This window comes from Aquila chrysaetos, chromosome 21 (assembly GCF_900496995.4).
Source record: "Aquila chrysaetos chrysaetos chromosome 21, bAquChr1.4, whole genome shotgun sequence".
In the NCBI taxonomy this organism is placed as follows: Eukaryota; Metazoa; Chordata; class Aves; order Accipitriformes; family Accipitridae; genus Aquila; species Aquila chrysaetos.
This window is the reverse complement of record NC_044024.1, coordinates 10,192,570-10,218,515: the sequence shown is the minus strand read 5'-3', so window position 1 is coordinate 10,218,515 and position 25,946 is coordinate 10,192,570. Positions and strand designations below refer to the sequence as shown.

Genomic DNA, 25,946 nt, shown 5'->3' with positions numbered 1-25,946 from the left:
ACCGTTCCATGAGTTAATGTTTAAAATCTGAACTGTTCCTACAGTTCTTTCTCCCCACAGTGTTGTGCAGACAGATGAGAGTAAACAAGCTTGCTCTCTACTGAGATCTGGAAAGCGTGACCAAACCCTGACCCTCCCTCCTGCAATTTCCATACAGGCACAGAAGAAAGAAAGGGCAGAATCAATGGCCAAGAAAGAAGCATTGCATACCAAAGAGTCGCTGTATTTATCCCCTTCCAGAGGGACTCAGCAGCTCTGGTACACAACCCTCCTTGAAAAGAGGACGAAGAGATGCTGGTGGTCTCTAGATGCCAGGCTAACTAAAATTTTAGGTCAGCCTTAGAAATTTGCCTCCTGCACACAGATTTTTGCTGGGTTTGGGAACATTTTGCAGAGCAGCAAGGGGCTGGCAGGGAATTAGATGTCCAAGCCATGGTCCTCATTCCACAGCTCCACATGGTCTTCAGCAGGCCAGAGCCACAATGTACTTTAGATATAAGAATCAAAGGTCAGATTTATTTTGTAACTCAATTAACAGGCAGCATGGAAAACAGGAGAGGTGCTTTTACATTTGCCCAGACAAAACAGACACCTGCCAGTGCAGAATGTTGCAGTCTAAGGGAGAACACAGCAACAGGCCAGCCAAGAGTGCAAGCAGGTATGAACAACTGAGCTCTACTTCATCTAAGCCAACTATAAATTATTAAAAAAAAAAAAAAAAAAAAAAAATCACTCCAGACAGTCTGTGGGAGCTCCATGTCCAAACAAACCTCTGAACCATGCCAACAAACTCAAAAAAAAAAAAAAAAAAAGCTTTTTCTGCCTAGAATTATAATTTTACTCTGCAAGTTTACTAGCTTTGTGTGTTTCCAGTCCCAAACACATTTTCATCTGAGATCTCTTCACATTGCAAACTGAATTCTTTGGAAACAGAGCCCCAAATAGAAAACTTTTTAATGACTATGTGGATAGCCTGACAGCACGTAACACAGAAAGAATGAACTGAACCTTTCATTCCCACTACAGATTCAGAGAGGCATTACTCATTTCATGAATAAAAAGTGAAAAATCCAAACAGCGGCAATATAAAACTCCCCAAACGGGGAAAAAAAACAGCATTCAAGAGCAAAAATAATACACAGAGGGGGAGGCAATCCCCATTCCAGATCATCCCTTCTGGAAAGTCAACCATGCAGGGCTTCTGCTGTAGCACCACTCCCAGGTTATCTGGGCTGCATCTTCTACAAATCACCAGGTCATTAAATAACTCTGGAGGACTGCTGTGCATCACCGATGCTGGAATTCATGACAAAAACTAGTCATGCTGTTTTACTGAGTAAGATATTTGTTGTGGACCAAATCCCACCACGTTTTCCCCAGAATAGGTAATCAGCAGGTCCAACAGAGCCGGACATCAAAAGACAGAGCCTACAGACTGAGAAAAGAAGTTCACTTAATGATGCGTAAAAGACTGGCAACAAGAACGTGTGAACTGGTGCCAGTCAGTAGTCATCCTAATTCCCTAGCTTGTTCTCAAAACTGAGATCACCTTTTCACAGCTGAACAGGTCCTGCAATACTCATGGGACCACAAATTTTATCATTAAGCAAAGCATACATAACTCTGCATTTTAAGACATTTCTTTTTCCTTGACCACATCTGTACACAAGGAAATATCATTCACATTTTAACTAAAATACAAAAGAAAAAAATACCTGATAAGCTACACATGCTGTGCAAGTAAAGTACATTTTCACAGAGCGTGGAAAGCATAAAGTGCTACATAAGAGAGTTTGACTCACCCTCCAGATCTCTGGGTAACCTATCACTACACACAGCCTAAAACACCACATAAGGTGCAAGCCAGGAGCAAATGGGACATGCGTTTCTCCTTCAACACACACATACCTTTTACTAGGTTAAAACTTCTTATATATTTCCAAGTATGCACAAGCTGAATTATGATAACATTTATCAAAAGTATGTTACATACCAGCAGTGGGCTATTTTCTCCCTTGACATGAGGACCATGCCACTAGAAAAGCTTCAGCTTTATTGATTCTGATTAGGAGCAGAGGAAATAACAAAGATGTCAGCTACAAAAAGGAAGAATTAAAAAACTAGGAACCAGCAGAATCAGACACCAATGCAAAGATGAGGTAATTACCAGCTGGAGGGTAAATTAAGAAGCAACAACAATTCTAGTAGGTAGAAAGAACTTTGCAAAAAAAAGTGCTCTGATCTTTCCAGATCAGATAATCCCCAAATCTTTGGCTATTAACTTCTCCAGACATTTGTATTGCACTTATTGCTGTGGCATCAAATTATTTTTTGATGTCCAACCAGCCCATCAGATTAAGGTTGTAAGCCTTTGGGGAGAATTTTATTCATCTGTATGCAAACTGCCCTAATCCAAGATTTCCATTATTCCACTAAAGAATCAGACTATTGGTTTGAGCTTCCGGCTGTTACTAAAATGCTACTCCTTCCAGTTCCATCTCCCTGCCCAGAAACAGAATGGGCAATTAAAAAATGGCATTGGTACAAGAGAACAACTTATTTTTGTCCTGGCAGCCAGGTTAAGACTCACAGTGATTCTTCAGTACAAGGGAACTCCAGAGCCACAGGTCAGGCTGTCAGACAGCTGCCTTCTGCTGCTCCATTTCTCACCCCTTCATGACAACTCTATTACCCCAAGAACACCAAGACTGCAAATGTCCCAAGATAGATAGGTTGGGTCCTGCCATGAATTGCTTTCCCTGGGCCAGACTGTCAGACTTTATACAACTTTCTGAGGGAAGGGGAACCACTGAAAACTGGACAGCTGCAGACAATCAGCTCTTCAATGTGAATAGCGCAAAGAAACTTCAAATAACCCGGGTTTTCCCAGGTTTTCTTCTCCATTGTTCTTGTCCCGTTTCAAAACACAGCACAAGGGAAATGTCATCCTAGACATCTCAAGTCATTCAGAGTGCTGTGTTTCTTTGCAGGGATATCGGCCAGGCCTTTTGACGAGTTGTATATGGAAGTGAGCACTTCTGGCATTTGCTACTAATTGGGCACCAGAAAAACCAAAGTCCAAATGAATTCTGAGATTGCAGTGTGGGTCTGCCATCATCAGGAGAGGGCAGACAGCTCCAGCGGCTCTCCCTGCGAGTACACTAATGTAGTCTTATTCGCATTCAGGTCAAATAGCTACTAATTGCTTTTTATCCAGATGCTTTTCTAATTTAGGTACTATAACTGCAAAAATGAAAGCAGTTAAGATATATGAAAAAAGAGGTGGCTGCTTATCATCTGGACACTGCTGGCTCTAGATACTATGATGGACTTACTCTTCATAAAAGCAGCCTTACTGAAAATGGAGATTGAATATCTGCTGTATCTATATGTACACCTACAGCTGTAGATTCAGAGATGGAAAGGGTTTGTTATCCTATGGTTAAGAAAGATGTAATGAGCATCAAGTCATTTTACACTGCATTACAGTAGAAAACAGTTTGCAGTTTTTGGCAAATCTTTGATGTTTGCATTTCAATCCTGGTATATAGATGGTAATTAATGTCATTATGAATACTTTAATCCAGAGGGAGATTTAAGAAAAAAAACTCAAAGATTAATTTGATTGAAGCACTACATTTAATTCACTACGCTGCATCCAACACTGATGACAAAATGATGTTCAAAAAGAATTCTTCCACTTTAAGTAGAATAGATGAGTCACTAAAAAAAATAAATCTCTACATTGTGGCCATATACCAGCCCCTGGGCTATTCTCAAGGCTCAGACACAAAACTTGGACATCCTGACTTCTAACTGTCTCATAATGGTTAGAACCTACCCTAAGCTTCTTCTGAATGGAGAATACCAGCGAAGATATTCACTTTTAAACAGTGCATCTCTTCATCGCCAGCATATAGACAGTAGGATATATTTACGTTATCCAAAAGGAGTTGCAACTACTTCAACTACTTTTTAGTTTCATTAATAAAACGGAAATGGAATATGGATTTCAGGGGATTTAAACTCAAGCAGGCTCTAAAATCTGGTCTGAGCTGGAAAAAAAAATTAGTAGCATGTGACACTTCAATGACTGACACATACTTAAATGACAGAGCAACATTTTCCTATGCGGTGCTTTGCACAGCATTATAAGAGTATTCTTAAGGTGATGAATCAATTCATCTTGACTGGCTACTTTCCAAGAGTATCCACTGGTGCCACTATTAACACCTGTAACAACCTCACACAGCTACGCAGAATTAAGATGATTATTTTTTTAAAGAGGAAGAATTACTTTTGATTTTAACCAAAACAATTATAAAACCTAAAGCTTACATGTACATTTTGGTAGTGATCATTACTAGTAAGTAAACTGAATAAAGAATAAATATCAGTACTTCCAAAACTGACACCATAGTAATACTGCTGCTTGATGCATCAAGCAGGGACAAAATACAAATAGCATACTCCCAACAAAATTCTATTAAGCTTTACATGGTTATTGGTAATAGGTAGCACAATAAAATAAGCTAACCAATTTAAACAGTTTTCCCCAGATGATGCCCCTCTGACTGTGTTCATTAGCAAAACAACTTGTAACATATGATGGGAAGTTCAGAACAAGCATGATGGTTATTAGCCTTCTATAAGCACTCAGAGCTGCAATTTGTCAGCAGTGCACTGTATTTTGGAGCAGGTAGATTTCTGTAAATTTGCATGGCTGCACACATAAGCAGTAGTTCTCCAAGAAAAAAAAAAAATTAAGACCCTTTGTTCTTTTGTCAGTCCTTAACAATAAAATGAACACATCAGGCCAAAACAGTTTCTTAAAAGTAGGTCAAAAATACCCATTCATGATCACTTCTGCATTGGTTTCCTAGCAAATTAATCTACCCACACAGATATACGTAATGCGTATCCTGGAGACAGCGAGACAGAGGAAGAAAACCAAATACATTAATGAGGTAGCTTAGACTGAATAACTGCAGTTAAAAGTTTTATTGAACAAAAGAAGGTAAAACGTGGTAGTCCAAGTTCACTGAGCAAAAGCAGCTCTCTCGCTGAAGCTGCACTTTGTGCTAAATAACCCTATTAACTGAGACTATACAGAGGACACATTATGCAAGTTATCTCAACAGCAAAGGAGAAAAGGTAGATTAAATTTGATCTGATGGAACGATTTGGTCAAATTCAGTGGCTTAAGTTAATGTTTCTAGCCCTTATCTACCTATATTCAGTACAGGCATACAACAGAATATACAACTGCACTGAATTCCCATTTGTTAATAGTGTGTGCTCCCATGCAAGCGGAAGCCAATTCCTGAAAAAACCCGAATTAAAAAACCCAAATGTTTTAAGTCTTTTGTTTGAAGCATCACTCAACCGACTCAGGAAAAACACTCGATATATGTTATAAAAAACTCCCGGCCTCTACAAGGTCCGCTTCCTGTATAGTGCTAATATTTTAAAATTATTTTATTTCTCCCCACTGCCTAAGAAACTTCATATGCTCTGAAAGCACCCACAAAGTCAGGTGGGTAAACAGATATGTCAAAAATACTCTGTGAAAAGAGGGAGGTAGCGCAGGCCCCTTGGCAACCTTCTGTCAGAGTTCACATTGATGTGGTCTACCTCCCCTTGTAATCTGCAGTCAAAAATGAAAGGAAAAAAGATTTCAACTATGAAATTTAGTGAAAGAATGTGTTCAATACAGTCTTCAAATTTGACTCATTGGGCTTCCAAATGTAAGCTATAAGGTATCTCACACCCAATACACAACATTTATAACGTACCTAGTTCATACATTTTATAGACAGTATCTTCTCATTTGTTAAACGTTTGGCTCGGGTGAGTACATCTTTTTTTGTTAACCACTTGACAAACATTCTAGGCCAAACAAACAGCACAAATAATGTCAAAGTCTTTTTTTTTTTTCCCAGTAATTGTACGAAATGCTGTAGGCTAAGCCTAACAGAAACTACTGAAGAAAAATAATAGACTCCATGATGCAGTGCAAAGGTGTTACTACAACATCATAAGTCAAGGGATGTTTCTAAGGTGCTGAAAGAGGAGATTCTCTAGACGGTGACCCTGTATTGTCCTCCGGTGGGAAAACAGTAAGAGTGCAGGCTCGAATGCCACCAAGTGATTCTGGAAGGTCAAATACTTTATGCCACTCATCTTTTTCTGGATCATATTTCTGAACTATTTCCACCATACACCGATTATTCCAAGAATATCCTCCAACAACATAGATTTTATTTTCAAAGACAGCAACCCCAACATCACTTTGCCCACGTAACATGGCAGCAATTGGAGTCCACTGGTCTAGAGTTGGTGAGTAATATTCACAGCTTAGAACATCATCATAATCACTTGTTCCTCTAAAGTGGTTGCCACCAATAACATATAGCTTGTCTCCTACAGTACACATGCAATGCAGACCTCTGACTGTTGTCATCGGAGCTTTCTGAGTCCATTTGTCTGTGTCAGGGTCAAAACACATAAGTTCCTTTTGGAAAGTATCATGGGTAATTCCCCCTAGAGAAATAAAACACATGTTAGAATAGTGCTCACCCTAATAAGCATTAAAATAAGCAAAAAAAAAAAACATTTTAGTGAATGAATTCCATCTTCCTTTAAACTTCTTCACTTTAGCTTAGATTACTATCACATGTACTCCATTTCAAGTGACATTTTTAATGTACCTTGTTCCTTTAAATCTGAATATGGAAAGAATCCATGTCTCATACAGTACTTCGTTATGTAAGATGATACTGGCATATTAAAAGAACAAAGAATTGTTACCTATGCTTCATTTTGGCAAAATTATTTCTTTGCTTACATTCGTTCAGTTTGCTAGTTTTGTTTCTCACCATCAAGAAAACAGGAATCTGTTTCCCTTTCAAATTTTGATACTGTGCTATTGTGTTTTAAGTGGTCTTATCACATAGCAGAATTTTCTTCAGAAAACTTTTTTCATCAACTTGAACTGAAGAGAGAGAGGACACAGATTTCAAGTATTCTTCTGTTAATAGATGCCTATGGTTCTGTCTCTGTTTACCTTCTCCATGGTTCCCTGCAAAAGCAGTTGGGGAGGCTTCAAGGGAAATCACAGGACAATTTCCCATCAGTGGATGAAATGTCCCACCTTTCCGCAAGGTCACTAGGCAGGTCAGAAAGCAGTCACACCAATTTCAGACAATGTAGGCTTATTAGCTACAGTTTAAGACCACAATGCAACTATATTTGAGGTGCTAAAAATATGCAGAGAACACACTGCTACTGAAGAACCTCCTGCTGGGCTAACCATTCTACATTGAATTGTCACGCTTGGATAATTAGCAGACAGAGATGGCATGGCATCTACAGGAGTTATGTAATAAAGTACTTAATTCTTCAGCTGGGCAGTAAGAATTAAATACAGAAAACATAGGAAGACTGTCCAGCCCTGACACTTAATGACAGCCATAGTAGTGGCAGTGCTTGGAAGTCTGTCAGAGAGAAGAGGCTTTAATGACAAAGGAACCAATCTTCACATTTTCAACCCCAAAACTGCCTAGACTCACTGGGATATCTGAAAGAACAGGAGGAAAAGAAAAAGCTGTGGGAAATACACGGCATCTACATGAAAAAACACAGCAGGGAGCATATACACGTGCCACCTGCAGTAAAACAAGCAAAATGGGCAAAAAAATAGAAATAGCAACACAATGATTAGAAGCTAGCTTATTGGACTCACTCATAGAAAAATAAGAAGTTGTACCTTATGGTAAATTTAAAAACAAATCCTTCCTAGTCTACTGGCATAAGGCCCTCTGATTCAAAATACCCTGAGAATCAATCTGCTCCAGTGCATCTCCCCACCAGTTCTTTACAGCTAAGCAACCTTGTCCCACCTCCTGCCCTGCATTTCAGCTTAGTTCTTAGAGGACGTCCTTTAAAATTGCAGTAGGAGAACATACATAGGTCTGTGATCTCTGTAGAGATCACTGACAGACAAACTGAATCATCTTTAAAAATTGAGCAGATACCAGATTTTTAGAAAACCTATTGCCCCCAGCTTGGGAAAAAAACAAAAAGGAATGAAACTATAACCTTGGTGACATATAGGACTGAGCATATTACAAATGAAAGACTGGTGAAAGTACTTATCCCTTTCCATTAGCTCAATGAAGGCAGATGTTGTTCTTTAAAGTACTACGATTTCCAATGCTTTCCAAAATGTATCAAAGAAGATGTGTTTAATGGTTATTGCTATATAAATGTGTATATGTGGTACTGACACAGAAAAATGTATTTTGACAGTTAAAGTGAATAGCTGCTTTGGAATTCAGAGCTGTCATTTACTATGTAAATGCACAATATTATCTAAAATAATTTCCCCAGGCTCTGCAACATTTGACTGGCTTCATATGAAATTGCATGACTGCTTATACCACAGCAAACCTACTGCAACCAGAGACTAATTTTTATTGTCTCCCACTGAAATAGGAAAAGTTAGACAAGTAATTGTTTCATAGAGATGATATGATCATAGGAATTTTTTACCTGAAATATACATTAATCCCCCATACACAGTTCCAGCATGACCATAGTGGGGTTCGTTCATTTTTGCGACATAGCTCCATTCATTCATTCTGGGATTGTAACATTCCACAGTGGCTGTTTAAAACAAATGAGAATATGAAAATGTTGAAGCTAGCATGGCAATTTGGTTTTGAGTACAGTCACAGTGGCAGTAATACATTCATGAACAGAGGAAGTATCAATGAGAAACACTGTTCAGCTGAGAAAGTGTCAGGGGAATTATCAAGCACCATGTTGAGAAACAATACAGAAAAACCTCAAGCTTCGTCCCAGAGGAACAAAAAGGAAGAAAAAACCCTCTTGCATTCTTGCCTTCCACTTGTCTCGTTCCCATTCCTGCTTGACACACAACCTGCCCCAGCTCATGAACCCTGCCAGAAGTACAGCTGTGGGACATCAGAGAAAACGGCAAAGAAGCTGGGTGAATTCAGTTCTTCTACCCTTTCCTCTTGTACAACTCCCTTCAGTGTCTGCTGTGGAGAGATAGGGAATAAACTTAAAACCTATCTCAAAGAGGATCTGGCAACCAGAACAGACCCACGTCTTCAGCAACATCCCACCCATGCAGAAGATCAGGCTAGATTTTCTTCTTGGTATTTCACATTGAAATGGTCCTATGCCCTCAAAAGAGGACAGCAACTGTTGTATTGCCATGCTTTATTAAGTACTTGCACAGCAACATACAGCACAGCATATGCAAGTCACAAATTCCAACAGTTTACAAAAGCCAAGCTTAAAAAAAAAAACCAAGATGAAACATCACTGAATCTCGAATAGAGAGCAGCAGTGCCTGTGTTGATACACAGCTCCATTTGTGGAGTTTTCTTTGTGAATTGGAGTGTTAAAATGATCAAAGGATTTATCATATCAGAAATCGCTGAGGTTAGTACTAAGTTAAAAAGAATCCCAGAGCCCAGGCATCCTTGCAGAAAGCATTTCTGAGAAAGAAACCTCTCTTCGAAGTGAGATGGAAGAGATGCAGGGTTGCAGGAAAAGGGCTATGCAATAAGCATGGAGGATAGAAATAGAAAACATTTAATAATGGATCTGAGATCTGTAGAGATTGGCAGCTTGAATAGTACAATATGACCAGAGGGGTAAGAGATCCTGAAAAACCCGGTAATATAGTGACCTTATGATGCACAAAGCAATTATTGACAATTGTGTTATCTTAAAGACAAATTAAATCTCATTTTAAATAATTAAAATTAAGAATCAGATTCTAATGCTTGTTATACAATGCTTAATCTCTCTGAGATGTTTATGAACTATGCGTACAAAATTGAATCTGTCTTTGAAAGTGACATTTTACTTGCTCTAGAACAAGCTTTTTATTCAATCAAGGGTAGAAAAATCTGAGCCAGCTGTATGGAATCAGGAATGGTGACTTACAGTTCAGGATTACACATCAATTGAAAGAGACAAAAAAAACCCAGAATCTGAGATTCTTGCCATTTTAAAAGGCAGAAACTAGTTAGTGTTAGTATAAGCCTGCAGAATTAGCAGTACTAGCCAGGCCAGTAAAGTATATCAATCAGTAACACTCATACAGTGACTACAAGGTACCTCACCCTAACTCCAAATCTGCCTTTTAAAAAAATCCTTTGGGGCATTTTTGAAGAATAAGGTAGAGCTATGGTTTCAGACTACCACTAAAAAATCCCTAGTCATGGAAAAATTTAGCAAAGAGCACATTATAGTGACCTTCTGAATCATCTTTTAGCTGCTGTAAAATGTACAACCTCCTTATTGTTGCAGAACAGAATGACATTTTGTAATTCCATGCAATTAGTATCTCAAGCAGACACACTCAAAATAGAAGCTTCTGGTTCCAGTGTCAGGAATAATGTTTGACAACCAGTTCAGCATCATCTAAGGTTAAAAATAAAAAATAAAATTAAAAAAATTCTATATTGCACATAAGAATTACTAAATTGTTATAGCACTCTGGATTTTCTTCAGCTTTTCCTCAGCCAGGAGCTGAAATTTAAATTTAAGAAATACAGAAAAGTGCTGGTTCAGAACATTAAGTTCATGATATAAGGCAAAACACATTAAATTCCTGTTTCTTTCAAAATGAATTATATACATTGATTATAATTTTTAAACAGTTTCAAGAATATGAAATTAATAATTTCATACCTACGAATCAAAGCCTGAAATGCTTCTGGGTTTGTAAGAGTGCCTTGCACACAGACTCCCAGTTATGCCAGCCATCTCAGGGCTTTGTACAATGGACAAAAAATAAAAAACTGATGCAAAGTAACTGAAGTCAAGTGTGTCTATACGCTATTGTTACCCTGTCAAATTCGTGATTTAAAAAGCCTGCCCAATATGAGCAAGATCCCGAGTTTACTCTAAGAGATCAGTCCTTCACTAAACACTTTTCCTACCATCTAGCCTTTTGTTACTGCATTTCCTACCTCAGCCATTTGAAATGAGTCTTGAGCTGCCTTTCACATTACACACATGTACAGGTAGATAAAAGTCTGCATAAGGGAGGGTACAAAATGACATCCAAGCATTCCTCTACAATGAATATTTTTAAAGTCAGGCTTGATTTCTTTTTTTTTTTAATAAAGTCAAAAAAATAATCTTAAAAAATTTGGGTATTTTTCCTATTTGACATGCTGCAGACTTCATATATCCATCAAGGACTTACATAGCCATAAAGCCAATGAAGGCTGGACAGCCTCTTGCCCAAATAAAGGTATAGGCATAGAGAATTGATTCCACAAATTACACCTAAAATTAAATCTATGGGTTGTATTTCTGCATACTGCTATCCTGACACCACATGCAGTATTTGCCCAATCCCCAAATAAACCCATGCTCTTTCTTCTATAAATGTATTCATCCATTCCAATATTTTTTCTAAAAAGGCAAGCTCCTTTTACTCCGCTCTATTTAGCAATCAGAAGAAAACAAAGATGTACAGAAATTTCAAGAACAGAGAAAAACAGATTTGACATGCAAGTAATTATAGCTGTCCCAGTTCTACCCTGACAGCAGACCCTTCCGACCTGCTGTTCACTGTTATGCTGCACCAAAATCATCATTCTACTTGCTTTCACAAAAACAAAGGCATCCTCTTTCCCATTGCACTTCCACTCTGTGCTGAGGTGAGGAACTTAAATTTCTAATACACTATAAGGACAGGAAGAGCAGAGTATGTTCAAAGCAATCGCAAAGCCAGCAGCAACGAGATTAACATGATGTTCAATGCTGGACAACTGTTTATCTCACTCTGCACTACCGATTGCATTTAAGAGAGAAACCATAGCCAAAAGACCACTTTAGCAAGAGAAGATAAAACATGCAGAAATTGGTAGACATTACTGCCATCGCTATCACCTTCAGTTATCTGAGAAAGGACGCTGTTGAGTCCAAGATCCCTCACTTTCTGATGTGGCTTCAAAATTATTTGAACATCACCAGTAGAACTGAAGTACTGTTTGACAGTATTTCAGACAAATCATTCCAACTCAAGTCTCAAATCTACCATGCTCTAAAATGAAGATAATTATTTCCCAGCTGAAAAAAACCCTACTGTTCCATTTGGTTGTTCTGAGTAGCTGTTTCCCTGTTTCCTTGCAAGGTCATTCCACTTCTCTCTCTTAACAAGATCTCCCTCTGCACTGAAAAGGAAAAAAATATTCAAAATTTCAGCTATTAAAGGTGCCCATCAATTTAAGAGAGGCGTCAGGATGTTCTATACATCATCTCCAGACAGCACTGTTCGCAAAACACTCAAAAACTGCTACTTTACTGAACCTAAGCATATATCCTATATAGCATGCAACTGAAGGATTCATTCTCCTAACAGCATGAATGATTCAAATCAGGCTTTATTTATGTTTAACAGTGGAACTTTTGATCTGTTCATTACCATAACCCAGGGAAGACAGTCCTCATTTTAATAGAATTAAGCAATCTCAAAAAGACACAAAGCTTTGGCAGTCCCAAGGGATGCTCAGTCTGCACTCATTTTATAGTGCCATCTGTGATGCTATTTGAGGAGTATACAGATATTTACCACTCCTCCGTCAGTAGCTTCTGATGCATCTTGAGGTTTATTACAGCAGCACTTAGCAATGTGTGTGTGATGTCCCAAACCCCAGGATCTTCATTTTGTTACATTATTCCTATAATACAGCTTGCTTCTGTAGATCTCAAAGCTGACTTGGTTAAACAGAGCCCTGAGTAATTTTGTCCTTAGCATAGCAAGGAGTCACTTCAACATAAGCTCCTATGCAAGAGGTCCTCCAGTTCCCACCTTGGTGTGTTCACACAGTACTAGACAGACAGCAAACAGCCCAGCTGGATAACGATGCATATTTTTCTTCTTAACCAACAACATTTAAAGTATATATCTATTATATAGACTCACCAGAGAAGTTTTTATGTAAAGAAGGAGTTGTTTGAATTGAGGGTTAAGCATCATAGAGGGCACCTGGAAAATAAATGCCTTCCCACTTTTTGGGCAGGGGGTCAGAAGAACACGTAACTGTCCTGCCCTGGACTAGGCGTCTTCTCTTTCTGTCTTCATTGCAGCATGATGATGAAGGTATCAATGAATCTGTGGTTTATTCACAACCCAACATCCTCTAAAGTGCTTAGGAAAAGCCCATATATAAAAATCTCAAACTCCACTCAAGCCTATCAACAGCAGAGCCTGAAGTGTCTGGAAAGTACCTAACTGCACAAGTTTTCTCATACTTAAAGGCACAGCTTCTGCCATCACCATCAAGCACCACGACCGAACTATTTCAAAAAAGAGCTACAAAAATCTACTTGTCTGAGAAAACAAAACAGTATCCAGTGCTCTGCACAACAGCACAGCTGGAAACTGCCAATGAGCTTTGCTTCATGAGTATCTCCGTGAACCACATCTGGTTTTCCTTTTGTCTCCTTTGCCAAAAGTCTTGCCTTTTGCACACCTGCCCTCTCCAGGCTGGTCTCATCCTTGTGCCGGAGTGCTCATCTCCCTGCCTTCTAGGAATATCTTTGGCAGGTACCTGTTTTGACATTTCAAAAGAACCAACCAGAATTATGCACAATCCTTCTAGGAGTGGTGCGAGCTTCTGCGCAGCCCCAAGTTGTCACAGCGTTGAAAAATCTGAATTATAATTTCGTAATTCAGTACGTTTCAAAGATACATTTACCACATTCCAATCCATGTACCAGATGCAAATTCACTCATCCTTACCAATGAACCGAACTTTTCTCAGTAGCACGCTGTTAAAACAGTAGCTGTTTATTACTGCTAAAGCCCATACTACTGAGGTAGGAAATCGTATTTACAAAGTTCTCAGAAGATTAAACATCTGAAAACTGTTTTGGGAAGGCTTGATAAAAAGCCTCAAAAAACAGTGTAATTTTTATTCCAATGAATGTCAGGAGAAAAAATAATAAAGAAATTCAGTTTAGTAACTTTAATCCTTTGGCCCTTTTCCATTAGAGCTGATCTCCTGGAAAGCTGAATTTAGCTTTTGGGAATTTTTCCTCTCTAGCAACAGATTGAAATTAGTTTGAACTCAAGGGCAACTTCTTTAATACCTGTCCAACACACATTTGACCTTCTATGAAAAGCTTGGAAGTTTTTCTTATCTGAAGAGAATGGGAAGTTTAAGCTGGATTTCATCTTTCAGCTGTCAAGGTTTATGAAAGAAACATGAAAATGAAAAGTGATTTGCCTCTCAATTAACAAGAAAAGAAACTGAAGCCCCAAATCAAAGCATCAGACAGTTACGATATTTAGCATTTATAGAGTGCTCTTCCCGCAGAATGATCCAATGACATTTTTCAGGTCTGAATGGAAATCATTGCAGCATTTTAATGATATCCTTGCAGAAGCATTTTAGACAGGTCAAAGATTTTGTATTTTAATTAAAGCTGCAGAACAGTTGAGGTCAGCAGAATGATACTGCTTGATCTAATTTAAGAAAAACACTGCACTTAAAGCCTGCTGTACACACAGGTTGCACTGGCTTAGTGACAGTATTATTTCATATTGATTTTGCTAGACTTGCAACTTTTTCACTGACATTCTTACAAACCTGCTCTGTTCAGATGGTACAGTATACAAGGACAGCAATTTGATTATCTGCTATTAATTCATACCATTAGAAAACAGCTCAGTGAAGGTCAGGTTTTCTGATACTCAAGGTGAAGATCAATACAGGTTAGTTTGTACATTTGGTCTTTTGCAGGGTATTAAGCTTGCTTTTAGAATGTATTTTCAGATAGATAAAGTGGCATGTAAGAAAAACTCTGAAAACCTCTGGATCTGCATCAGAAAATGGCTGTCTAGGGAAAACAAGTTACTGGAAAACAGTTTCACATGTTGTTTGGAAACAGACGGCATTTTTAAATGTCTCATTTCATCAAATATTAGAATGGATTTTAAACTTCTAGCAAAACCAGCCCAGTTTTGTGTAGTGGAAGCAATGTACTACATGTTTCCTAAGGAAGCCTGATCATGAAACAAAGTGTGTATGTGAATGACTGAGATGTATTCATTAAAAAAAAAGAAAATCACAGATGCTGCAGCACAAATTAGGTTTTGTATTGTTTCAATTAAACATGTTTCTCACTGCACTTAAAAGATACCAGTGCATTTCTAAAAAGCAAATCTTAGCAGCAAGACATACTGCCACAAAGACTTGACAAGACACGGTTAAGTATTGGGCTGAAAGCAGCAAACAAAACAATGAAATGTTACATCTGGTTTAGATATAATATTATGCTAAAATTCCAAGCATAATCACAGTAACATTTCAATTTTAAAGCACAGACAAATTTACAATTGAGTGTACGCTCCCAGACTTGACTGCAAATGCTAACCACTATGTCTTTGGAAAATGCAGTGGATTAATACCGGCCATCCTCTATAGACTTTTGTTAAATTAAAAGTTACCATGTATTTATGCTTTGTCTCCAACCATCTCATTTCCCTGAAATGGATTATTTCTTTTTTTGGTTAAGTAAAATGAATCATCGTTTGCAAGGGGCGAAAAAGGAGGCAGCAGCACAGAGTCATTCATATAAATAAGTTAACTGTGTAGTTAGAAGATCAGAGATCACAGGCAAAATATAACATTTTTAGTAATTAAAAAGTCCAGAATGTCAGGACATCTGGATCTCACCAATCTGCGAGTGAAACAAATCACTCGGTCATTAGCCTACCTTTAAAAAAAATTACTAGCATTTCAAAATGACTATTCAGAAAATTTGCATCTTTTAAAACGCAAGCTTCATTCAACAGTGAGTTTCAGTCAGAAAGTCATGTATCCCTTAAGAGTGAAAAGAGTGGGTTTGGTTTCTCAGCTTAAGTAATGATTTTTTTTTTTTTTTGTATATAGTTGCGCTTATATATATACACACACGTTTAGACAGGGAGACACACATGCTTACTTCATGTTTGATGGTAAAGATGTTGGATATTATGTACCAATACACAAATTTTTTCGTGGAAGCCCTTTAATTAACTGCTTATACTATCCAGATAAATTTCTCTATCATTTGCAGTATTTCCAGAAAGAAGCTGCATGCCAACAACTTCAACTTGTTTCCTCTCCACCCATTCACAGGGCAGGACGGTATTTCAAGGCCTAAAAGGCAAGGCAAGAAGCCGTGCTTCTGGAGAAACACTCACCTAGCTCACCCGCTGCATTTCGACCACCGACTGCATACAAATGTCCTTTGAGGGCACTTAGGTGGAAGAAGGTGCGCTTCTCATTTAAAGATGCAACTTGCATCCACTTGTTGTAGCGAGGATCAAACCTAAAGACCGTGTCAACCGCTGTCTTTCCTTTCGTGTCGTAATTGCTCTGGCCGCCAACTACGTAAAGAAAGTTTCCAATCACGGCGATGCCATGCTGGTACCTTGGTGCATCCATGGGAGCTAAGGATTTCCATTCGTGGGCCTTTTCGTCATACATCCGTAACTCCTTGCTGACAACCAGCTGCTGCCTCAGCACTCCCCCCAACGTCACCAAGTGAGTACTGTCCGATCGAATGGCTGTCCTCTCCGACTGCATAACCGGTTGCATGTATGGCATCATTTGGTAATTGCTGGCTTCCAAAAGCAAGTTTACACAAGTATTGTCAGTTCTCATGAAGTCCACCGTTTGAACATAGTTAATAAGATCCTGGGGCGTCATCAGCGGAAACCTGATGTTCTTCATTAGCTTTGCGGCGTACTCCATCCGAGGCTCCTCATACCGTAGCCAGCGACAAGCCGCCTTGAAGAGTTCAAGTTCAGTGCAGTGCTTAAGGCTATTACTTGAAAGCACAAAGGCAAGACGTTCAAAGGGGAGTTTCACAAATTCACCAGTACTTAGTAATGCAGGGAAGTTCTTCAGGATAAAATTATTAACATATTTATCCACTTCGGTGAGATTGTATGTGTTGGCAATTCGCCCAACCTCAACACAGTTTTCCAACGAAACCTATTAAGTAAACAGAAAGAGGAATCAAAACACTTTCTTAATCTGGTGCCTAAATGATAATGTAGAATTTAAAGAATACTACAGAATCAGCAATATTTCATTATTTTGCAATGCTCAAGGTGATTTACACATGAGCAAATAAATATTCTATGTGATTTATATATTCATGACTGCAAGGGGAGATCCAATGTATTCCTTATTTTGAAGAAAGAAACGAGACAAGTAATTAATATATGCCATCTGCTTGTTATGTCAAATACATTATACAATGATGATACATAGCAATTATACAGCACTTCATCTTTGAAAAGCTCTGCAAACATCTTTGTAAGAAAAACATGTAGAAAGTTAAGGGAGAGGTGACCAGCCCAAGGTTACAGACAATAATGAAAAGTAGGTTCCGCCATTAGACATTTTCTAGTATTATTATAATTGTGTTGTCATAATGCAGCCAAAGAGAATGGCACAGCTACCTCTCCAATGCCACAATTTCAGATAATTTATTTACGGTGTTCAATCCCATGAATACATTCCTTAGAAATGAACAAAATTGGATCTTTAATAAGTCAAGGTGGTGCTCTTACAGAATATATTCAAAATTAAATACATGTCAAAAATAAGACAAAGATAGTGATTTTATTTTTATATATATATATATATATATATATATATATGGGGTTTTTGGTTTTGGGGGGGGGTGGTTGTTTGTTGTTTTTTTGGTTTTGGGGGGTTTTTTTGTGTTTGTTTTTTTTTTTTTTTTAAATAATGAACCTAGGGGGATTTCCCCTAGAAATACCCAGTACATGAAATGCTTCAGCAGCATGGATCATACCCTAATTTAATTCAATAACCGAGTGGCCATATCTTGTAACCATCTCTTTTATACTGTTGCTGCATCTACCTTTGTTACATCTTTGGCTCCTAAATTTCTGAGGTCACTTGGGATCCAAGGCAGAGGGAGGAAAAAAGATGGGAAAGATGGGACATAACTTAAAGCGGGTCTCCAGTGAACCCAGCCGATTCATTTCGGCAAGCTATGGTACATATGCAAAGCAAGTCAATTCTCAAATGCTTCTTGCTGAGAATTGCAGCTTTTTTGCATTCCATCCTTATTCTAATCCAAGCTTCATTTACACATGCTTTCTAGTCTCTGTGCATGTCAGTCCTACTCAATGTTGACAATTTCCACAACTTTGTGATTCTCATTATATTTGTAATGCCAGAAGAATTTAAGCTTCTGAATCTCATGGTTATTTTTAAAAAGATTATAAAGATTGAGGACTATGACCTGATTGCAGCCTAAGAATTCAAAAACCTTCAAATGACCTTCTGGTCATGACAGAGATTACAAGATTTTAATACTGTATAACTCAATCTGATCGTTGCCCTTTAATACCAGACAACAGAAAAGTCTAATGAGTATAGGAATAGGAGATTTTTTTAATTCACTAGAAACCAATCTAACTTGCCCTAGAGCTAAGATCTGCAGTCATCAAAAGTCTTCATTCATACATCCTGAAACACCTTGATACAGTCAAAGGTTCCAAATCTTACTCTTCATCTCCACGAATGCTAATTCTGTAATCAGGTCCTACCTAGAAGATGAATGTGTGGCAGACTGTCAGGAGTTCTATTATAAAATATCCGCGCAATATACACATGGAAATTATTTTTGTATTAGCAGTCAAATTGTTCTATAGGACATTGCTAGCTGATTTGATTATCTTTTGATATAAACATTCTCTGATGCTTAAGAAACATTTTTTCTTCTTTTGACTGTTTTTGAGAGTCAGTATCAAACTTATTTCTGTACATTTCATTTTAGGATTTTTAATTTACATAAATTAACTGCATAATGGAAGTAACAGCATACCTTAAATTAAGTAAATGAAACAGGGCATTCTTACTTCTAAAATTTCTTTCAGGCTGTATAATAAAAATAAAACAACGGAAAAATCACCTCTTAACAAACAGCTGACTTACAGTGTACCACAAATCTTAACTCTTGCTATACAGTTATTGTATTTAAAAACTACTTTGGAATACATTTACTGGCATCAAACTACAGTGATGCAGCAATTTCTCCATATCAAGGTAAGCAGAGAGAAGGATATTATCACATACAGAAAAGGCATGCTTGAAGTCAAAAGATCAAAGCAAAAAAGGTACAGATAACGTACCATTGGTACATGGTATTCAGGTTGCAATGAAGTGTTTAGACCTATTGCAGAATGCATGCCAGTTATCAAGTGCCCAGCACGCATCCAGTTGATGTATTATCATAACTATGTTACACTGTAAATCTATGCAATTGAATATATTCCTGGAATACTTACATTTGAGAAATTTATTGACACATTACACACTGTTAATGACTGATGAAAGTGACATCAGCCGTTTCCAGTCACCCCCTAATTTGCAGAAAATTTATCTCGTACTACCTTAATTAAACCACTGGAATTGTACTGCACTCAGGGTTGGTCTTTTTCGTACTATGATTGCAAGTACTCTCCATTATGCTTATGAAATTGTGCACTTTGTTTGGCTCACTAAAATTCCACCACTCACCCCAAATCAGGGTACCATATTAAATATTTTCTTAAAGGTTACTTTCCTTGCCAAAAGTACTATTACCAATTTTATTGTGCTCTAAGATAACAACCAATGTACCAGGCTAAATTATATTGCAAAGATTTCACAGTCATAAAAATATATACTCTAGAGATTCTTCAGTCCTGAGCCAAAACATAATCCTTCAACAGAATGAAATGCAACAGTCAATTCCACTTAAATATTCAAAATTGGACAGTGTTAAAGTACAATAATGTTATTTAAACACTTAAATACTTCAGTTACTCAAGTGTTGATTTTCAAAAAAAGTTTGACTTATGCTATGGTACTTATGAGAGGTGTGGAAACCATTCTCTATGGAAGTCAGTCAATCAGGAGCTCATCAACAGAAGGAACTGCTACTTCGGGAAATCCCACTGAAGCGAATGGGAGGAATGGAAATATAAGATGAAAATATAAGACTGGCTGTACAGTGAATCCAGTACCTAGTAAAGATACTCACACAGAACCAGCTAAAAGCCATAACTGGTCAAATAGCTAAGCAACTTCTTACGAAGTTGAGAATTTTAAATAAACCCTATTTTCTTCCTTGGGCTTTGACTTCTGCACAGAGCTGCTCATTCACATAACTCATTGTAATTGCTTGTTACAAAGCAGAAGTAAAAATTCCAGAATATACTAAAAAGCTTTTCAAAAAAGCAAGGTCAAGCACAGCACAGTGTTATTACAGCCTGAAAAACCAAACCAAATGCAAAAGCCAAGGTACTTTCTTGAGAAAGCAGTTGACTTAATTCTTTGAAATTTTGAAGCAATCGCTTCCCAAGCTCTGGTAAAAACTTAATTGACTATAAAATACTACAAAACTGGACACAGAGTAAAAAGATTGCAAGCATGAGAACCCTGGAGAACAATTCAGGAGAAATAACATGCACAGAAAATCAAGTCCTCAAGCCCAGTACCACAAAATATTTAGGCATCTAACTTTCTTTTGTTTCAATGACTGTTAGACATTGAAGGACTTAACATGGTGTTTCAAAGGGTCTAAGTTTAAAAGAGCTTACATTCCCCTGAAATCCTCAATTTTTCTGTGGACTCCCATACAGAGAAGTCCAGAAATAACAGCACAGAAATTTGACCAGGTCAGAAAACAGAATCAGTCATACCCCCACATTAGAAAAGGTGGATTTCTGGTGGGTGTCAGAGCCAGCCCTGGCGTTAGATCCCATAGATCCCACGCCCCCACAAAACTGAGACCATCTGGCTCCATCCTCAGTTAACCAAGTTCTTGTGACAAGACAGACTTCCAAATATTGAAACCTCAGTATTTGACAATTTGCTAGTTGTTACAAAAATGTAAAGCACAATTATAGAAGGAATAAAATTTTCTTATGCAGCCAAGACATTAATTTTCAGTGTTTTGGAACATTTTCTTTAATTACAGCATAACATCCCCTTCCCCATTACACTGTGATTTTCCTGAGTGTTGTAATTTACTTGGATAGGTTTCTCATCTTTCTCTGTTCTGTACAGCGCTGCTACTTTTGCAAAAACATTATTGTGTGTTCTCTAGCAATCACTACTCTGAAAACGTTTCCATGGCCTTTTTATTAATTTTAATTATATTATGGCTCATTTAGATGTGAACCTGGAAGTAGTCCTAGTCTATCGCAGAGCTGTAAATATTTGAAACCAACACTAAAAGCGAGACTGAAAACATCTCAGGAAGTGTTCCAGCGTTTCTCTGGGAGTCTGGCTGCAGAGCAAAGATTATCAGAGCAATGGCCTACTTGACAGGAGGGGTGTAAATGCAGAACAAATAAAAGAACACTTACAAATCAGCTACAACATATATCATTCTTTGGAGAGGTCTCACTTTTTTTTTTTTTTTTAACACAAATTAAGCTGTTACCTTATGTTTTTCTTTGTAAATATTTCCAATACCCTCTTATGAAGTAACACAGTTACACTATGCTTTACATAAACTGACTTTCTATAATCTCTTTAATAATAGACTCCCTAGACAATTCAAAGACAATTAAGTATTTGTCTGGGAATGGTTACATCACCTCTCAGCTGCTGCTCTCAGTCAGCTAATTTCAGTAGGAATAAGCTCAAGACTTGCTCAGAAAACTCATTTACATTACAGAAATGCTCCTTCAAAAATGGAGTGAAACTCGTACAATGGGGAATAATCTTTGTAAAGCTAAGATATGGTAATTAAAAAAAGCAAAAAAATCCAACCCATTTACTCACCAACTCTCATTCCTGTTCCAACAAGTTCAAAAGTTCATTCAAAAATTCTTTATACAAGGATGCTGAGAACATAACTAGACTAACAGCACAAACCTAGTTTTGTACTTCCTCTACAGTTATACTATGAATGAGATTATATCCCCTTAGACACCGGTATAAATGAAAGTATTTCAGAAAAGAGAATCAATAAAATTATGAGAATGAATAAAATCTTCCTGATTCTTTCAAAATGTATCAAACAAGACATTTCTTACTTGAGTCAAAACAGCGACTGAGGCAACATCGTAAGTGAAGGAACCTTCAGAAAACAAGCAATTTTAAACAATGAAAAAAATTCTTCCAAATAACACAATTTAACATGAAAGAAGCTCTTTCCCTAAGAAAGCAAAACAAACAAGCAGCTGCCCTACCCAGAAAGGGGAAAGGCCAACACAGCGTCCCTGGAGCTCACCTCCCATCAGAGAGGGAGGCTGCTCCAAATCCCCGATGCAAAAGAACACCAAGACCTTATTCCATGTTGGCATTTATAGCAACATCAATCCTAAAGAGGCAGACTGCATCATTCTGGAAGGTAAAAAAACCCTGAGCAACGCAAAATAGGTGGTGTAGGATTTAAGAGTATCAAGATTAATGAAACATTATCATAAAATTCTCAGAGAACTGGCCAATTAGAAAATATGCCAAAAATAAAAGCAAAACAGTAGCATTTCAGAGCCTAAATGCCTCTCAACACTTTCCTTATGAAACACGATTGCTGTTGTTAGCAGCTTGGAGTCCTCTTTGCATAAATCCCGGTACATGTCTTCATTAGAGAGGTCATATTTCTGAGCCTGTACTCTGAGGAGCAATGCGAATACCTGCGTCTTTATTTCACATTACAGACCATCAGAAAGCTGAATTCCAAATAATAATATAATTCACATAGAACACACTCATTTCCCTGTTACAGGTAAAGTGAGATTTCTAGTAAGGTATATAAGCAATTAACATTAACATCAGAAAACCTGCAGGAAACATTAGAAATAATGCCAAAGTGTCTCTCTAGGCAGAACTGCTTTGACAGCACAGCTCTTACAGCTCTCATTCTGCAACCCCACAAAGTAGATGCTCCTTATTGTTGGCAGGACAAAGAGTTATATTAATACAACAAAGCAGGGCAAGAACTAGGAAAGGTATTGAAGCATCATATATTGGCATTGCTTATATACTCTGTTTCAGTCAGAAAACAGGTAACTGCACCCATATTCTGAGATTGCACTGTTTTAGCTACAGAAATAAAGTGAACGTAACTGAAGCATACAAAATGTATGCAGTAAGTTGACTGTAATGCTAGAATGAGTGCAGTCATGCAGCGAGACCCTGAAACCTCTGATACCTGAGATTTAGGAAGTAAAAAGTGTTCAAAAAATACAACCTCTGAAAAACAACCCAAGCTGATCAAATGGGTATGTGAGCTATGCCTAATAAACAACAAGATTAAACAGATGAGTATAAAACCAATGCTTTTAACAAGAGGTTGGAGCCAGATAAATGGAGTGTTTTCACATCACATCTCTTCCCTTACATGCCTTTCCCACCCATGAAGACGGAACCCAGGAAAAAGCTATCACAGGAAGCCAGTTACCACTTAACAAGCTGAATCTTTAGCAGCACTCTTGCTTTTGCAGAAACAGAAGTTTGTTTTTAATACAGAGAAAACTGCAAAACTGTTTGACATTCAACTTGAAGGGAGCATGGCATTCTTCTCTAAAGCACAGCCTCAAAACAAAACAGGACACCAAGTCTGAAAAAGGGAAGGAAAGGAGGAAGAAAAAAGGTTGTTATCGAAGCTTCCTCTCCCCCAAGAGCAGGTTCGGGACCTGAGACTTTAATCTCTTTAATAAATAAAAATCAAGAGGGCAACTCTAAACCATAAATAGACTGTACTGCATCGGAACTACAGTATACTGCTTTGCAGGGCAATCTTTTTATTTGTTCCAATTGCACAAAAGCAACTGTGCCACATGGGTATTATTCTTTTAACTAACTATTATTGGTAGAAAAGAAGAGAGTTGCTACTTTGGTGGCAGTCCCCTGCTAACAAAAGCACTTATTTTGGTGATTGTGAAAAAATATTTCCCAGTAGGCAAAGCCATTTTTAGTTCTAGCAAAATATGGCAATCAACATAAAATCCTTGTAGCTACTTTTCTCGTATAACCAACATTTCTGTAACATCCCTATTAGTAAAGCCTTTAGAGAATGTATTATTCTAAAGGACTGTGACCAAGTTCACTGGTTTACGGAGATGATGTAATGGTCTCTGTGATGATCACTGCAATTGTGGCCTTCATTCCTCAAAACAAAAAGGTTTCGAGAAAGTATATTAAGAGACAGCAACAGCAGCTCGCCATTCTGTTATTTTTTTCAGTTTAACTCACCAAGTAGCTTTCTTATGGAGGGATGTAGAGTGTGAGGGCATGAACTAAGAAATCCAGTAATGAATCTGGGAACTATGATTACCATCACTATCATCACTGCAATACACTTAGGAATTGGAAGAATTTTAATGTGTTGTAACATTTTTATCAAACTCACACTGTACATAATACTCAGAAGAAAAAAGATTTTCACGAAAACTACAAAGCAAACTTGTTCTCTGTGAATCCAAATTATGAATAATGGCAAGTTTTAGACTTAACTTTGACTATTATATAGTCATTGTTCTTATAAATAAATAAAAAAAAAGGAATCATACTGAGGCCTTAATCATTTTAAATGTGAAACAAGTAATAAGCCTTACCCCAGAGATAAGAAACACTTTGCAGAAGTCCAAAACAGGTAAAATCTGCAGAAAACTGGCAGCTTCCAGAGTGTCCTGAAGGTTGTCCATGTTAAGGGAAAGTTTTGCAGTATAAATGAAGTCAATGATCTTCTTTAGGCCTATTTTGTTCACACCATGAAGCTTAATGCACATTAAATCCTGTTCCTTCATTCCACCTGAAAAAGGCATGTAGGTAAGTTTATATGATCATTTTGATTGGGTTGAAATAATTTCATAAACTTACACAAAATTAAAATATAACTTTAAAGTTTAATTTAAAAACCCGTATGCAACACTGAACACGTGTCTGAGTGTCCAGTCAAAGGCAATTTGGAGATAGCGGTATGCATTACTTTAACAAAAACACCACCTGTGAACATAGCCTTGAAGTAATCACTTGCAGAAGCCATCATTGCTCTGTGAACAGGAAACACTTCATCACCATCTCCTGGAACAAGTGTCACATCACAAAGCAAACCTTCCACTCGCAGTTGGTCAAAACCCTGCAAGAAGAGCATAATGCAAAACATCCATTCGATCTGGGAGTAGGAATCTCTTTCATTTCCTTCATGTAAATACTTATTTACTTTTATGCACATATGTACTGTAGTTCCATAAAGTCACCAAGAAACAATTTGTCATCTTACAACCATTATCTCTAATATATTCAATGATAATTATTCATTGGAAAACAAGCAGAATAATTATTATTTTCCAGAAATGGCTGAAGAATGCAAAGTACACTGGGCCTTAGAAAGTAGCTTTATTCCGTTAATTAAGTTATTTTCAGGAAGGAGTTTGTTTTGTAAGCTTGCACTCCAGCAATTGTTTAGGTAGGGACTGATACTTTTTTTTGGACCTACCCTTTCTGGACACATATGCATTCTAGATATATTTCTACTCCACACCAGTTTAAGTGCTTTGCAACCTAAGAGGCTGCAAAATACTGGGGCCTGAAAGGAAAGCTGTCACCTGGTTCCATGATGATCAAATTTATTATCAAAGTTTACACAGTAAAAAGTCCAAAATAAGCTCACATTATATATCTGATCTTTTATGAATTACTTACAATGGCTAACTGTAATAAAAAAGAAAGTAATCTACAACAGCATCCTAGAGTAAGAATTCATCTAAAGATATGCCTGGTTGGGGATACTGGAGGATGGGTGGAATACTTACCTTCTTCACTCACTGCAGAACAGAAGCTCAAACATAAACCAATTTCCCTTAACCAGGCATGTCTGTTGTTTTTCTAGTACTAACAAGAATATAAATA

The 25,946-nt window shown here is 37.6% G+C and overlaps 1 protein-coding gene across 13 annotated transcripts in view; it reads right to left on the bottom strand.

The window, feature by feature from the left end:
- Positions 1-4,986: 4,986 nt before the first annotated feature.
- KLHL13 (kelch like family member 13) overlaps positions 4,987-25,946 on the bottom strand; it is an 87,317-nt gene continuing 66,357 nt past the window's right edge. For all 13 annotated transcript variants that reach the window (XM_029996813.2, XM_029996817.2, XM_029996815.2 and 10 more), the window contains 5 exons: positions 25,041-25,173; positions 24,650-24,846; positions 16,250-17,045; positions 8,554-8,667; positions 4,987-6,543 (listed from right to left, as the gene is read on the bottom strand). In XM_029996813.2, coding sequence (XP_029852673.1) covers positions 6,056-6,543; positions 8,554-8,667; positions 16,250-17,045; positions 24,650-24,846; positions 25,041-25,173 — 1,728 coding nt within the window. In that variant the 3' untranslated portion in view covers positions 4,987-6,055. The remainder of the gene's footprint in view (positions 6,544-8,553; positions 8,668-16,249; positions 17,046-24,649; positions 24,847-25,040; positions 25,174-25,946) is intronic.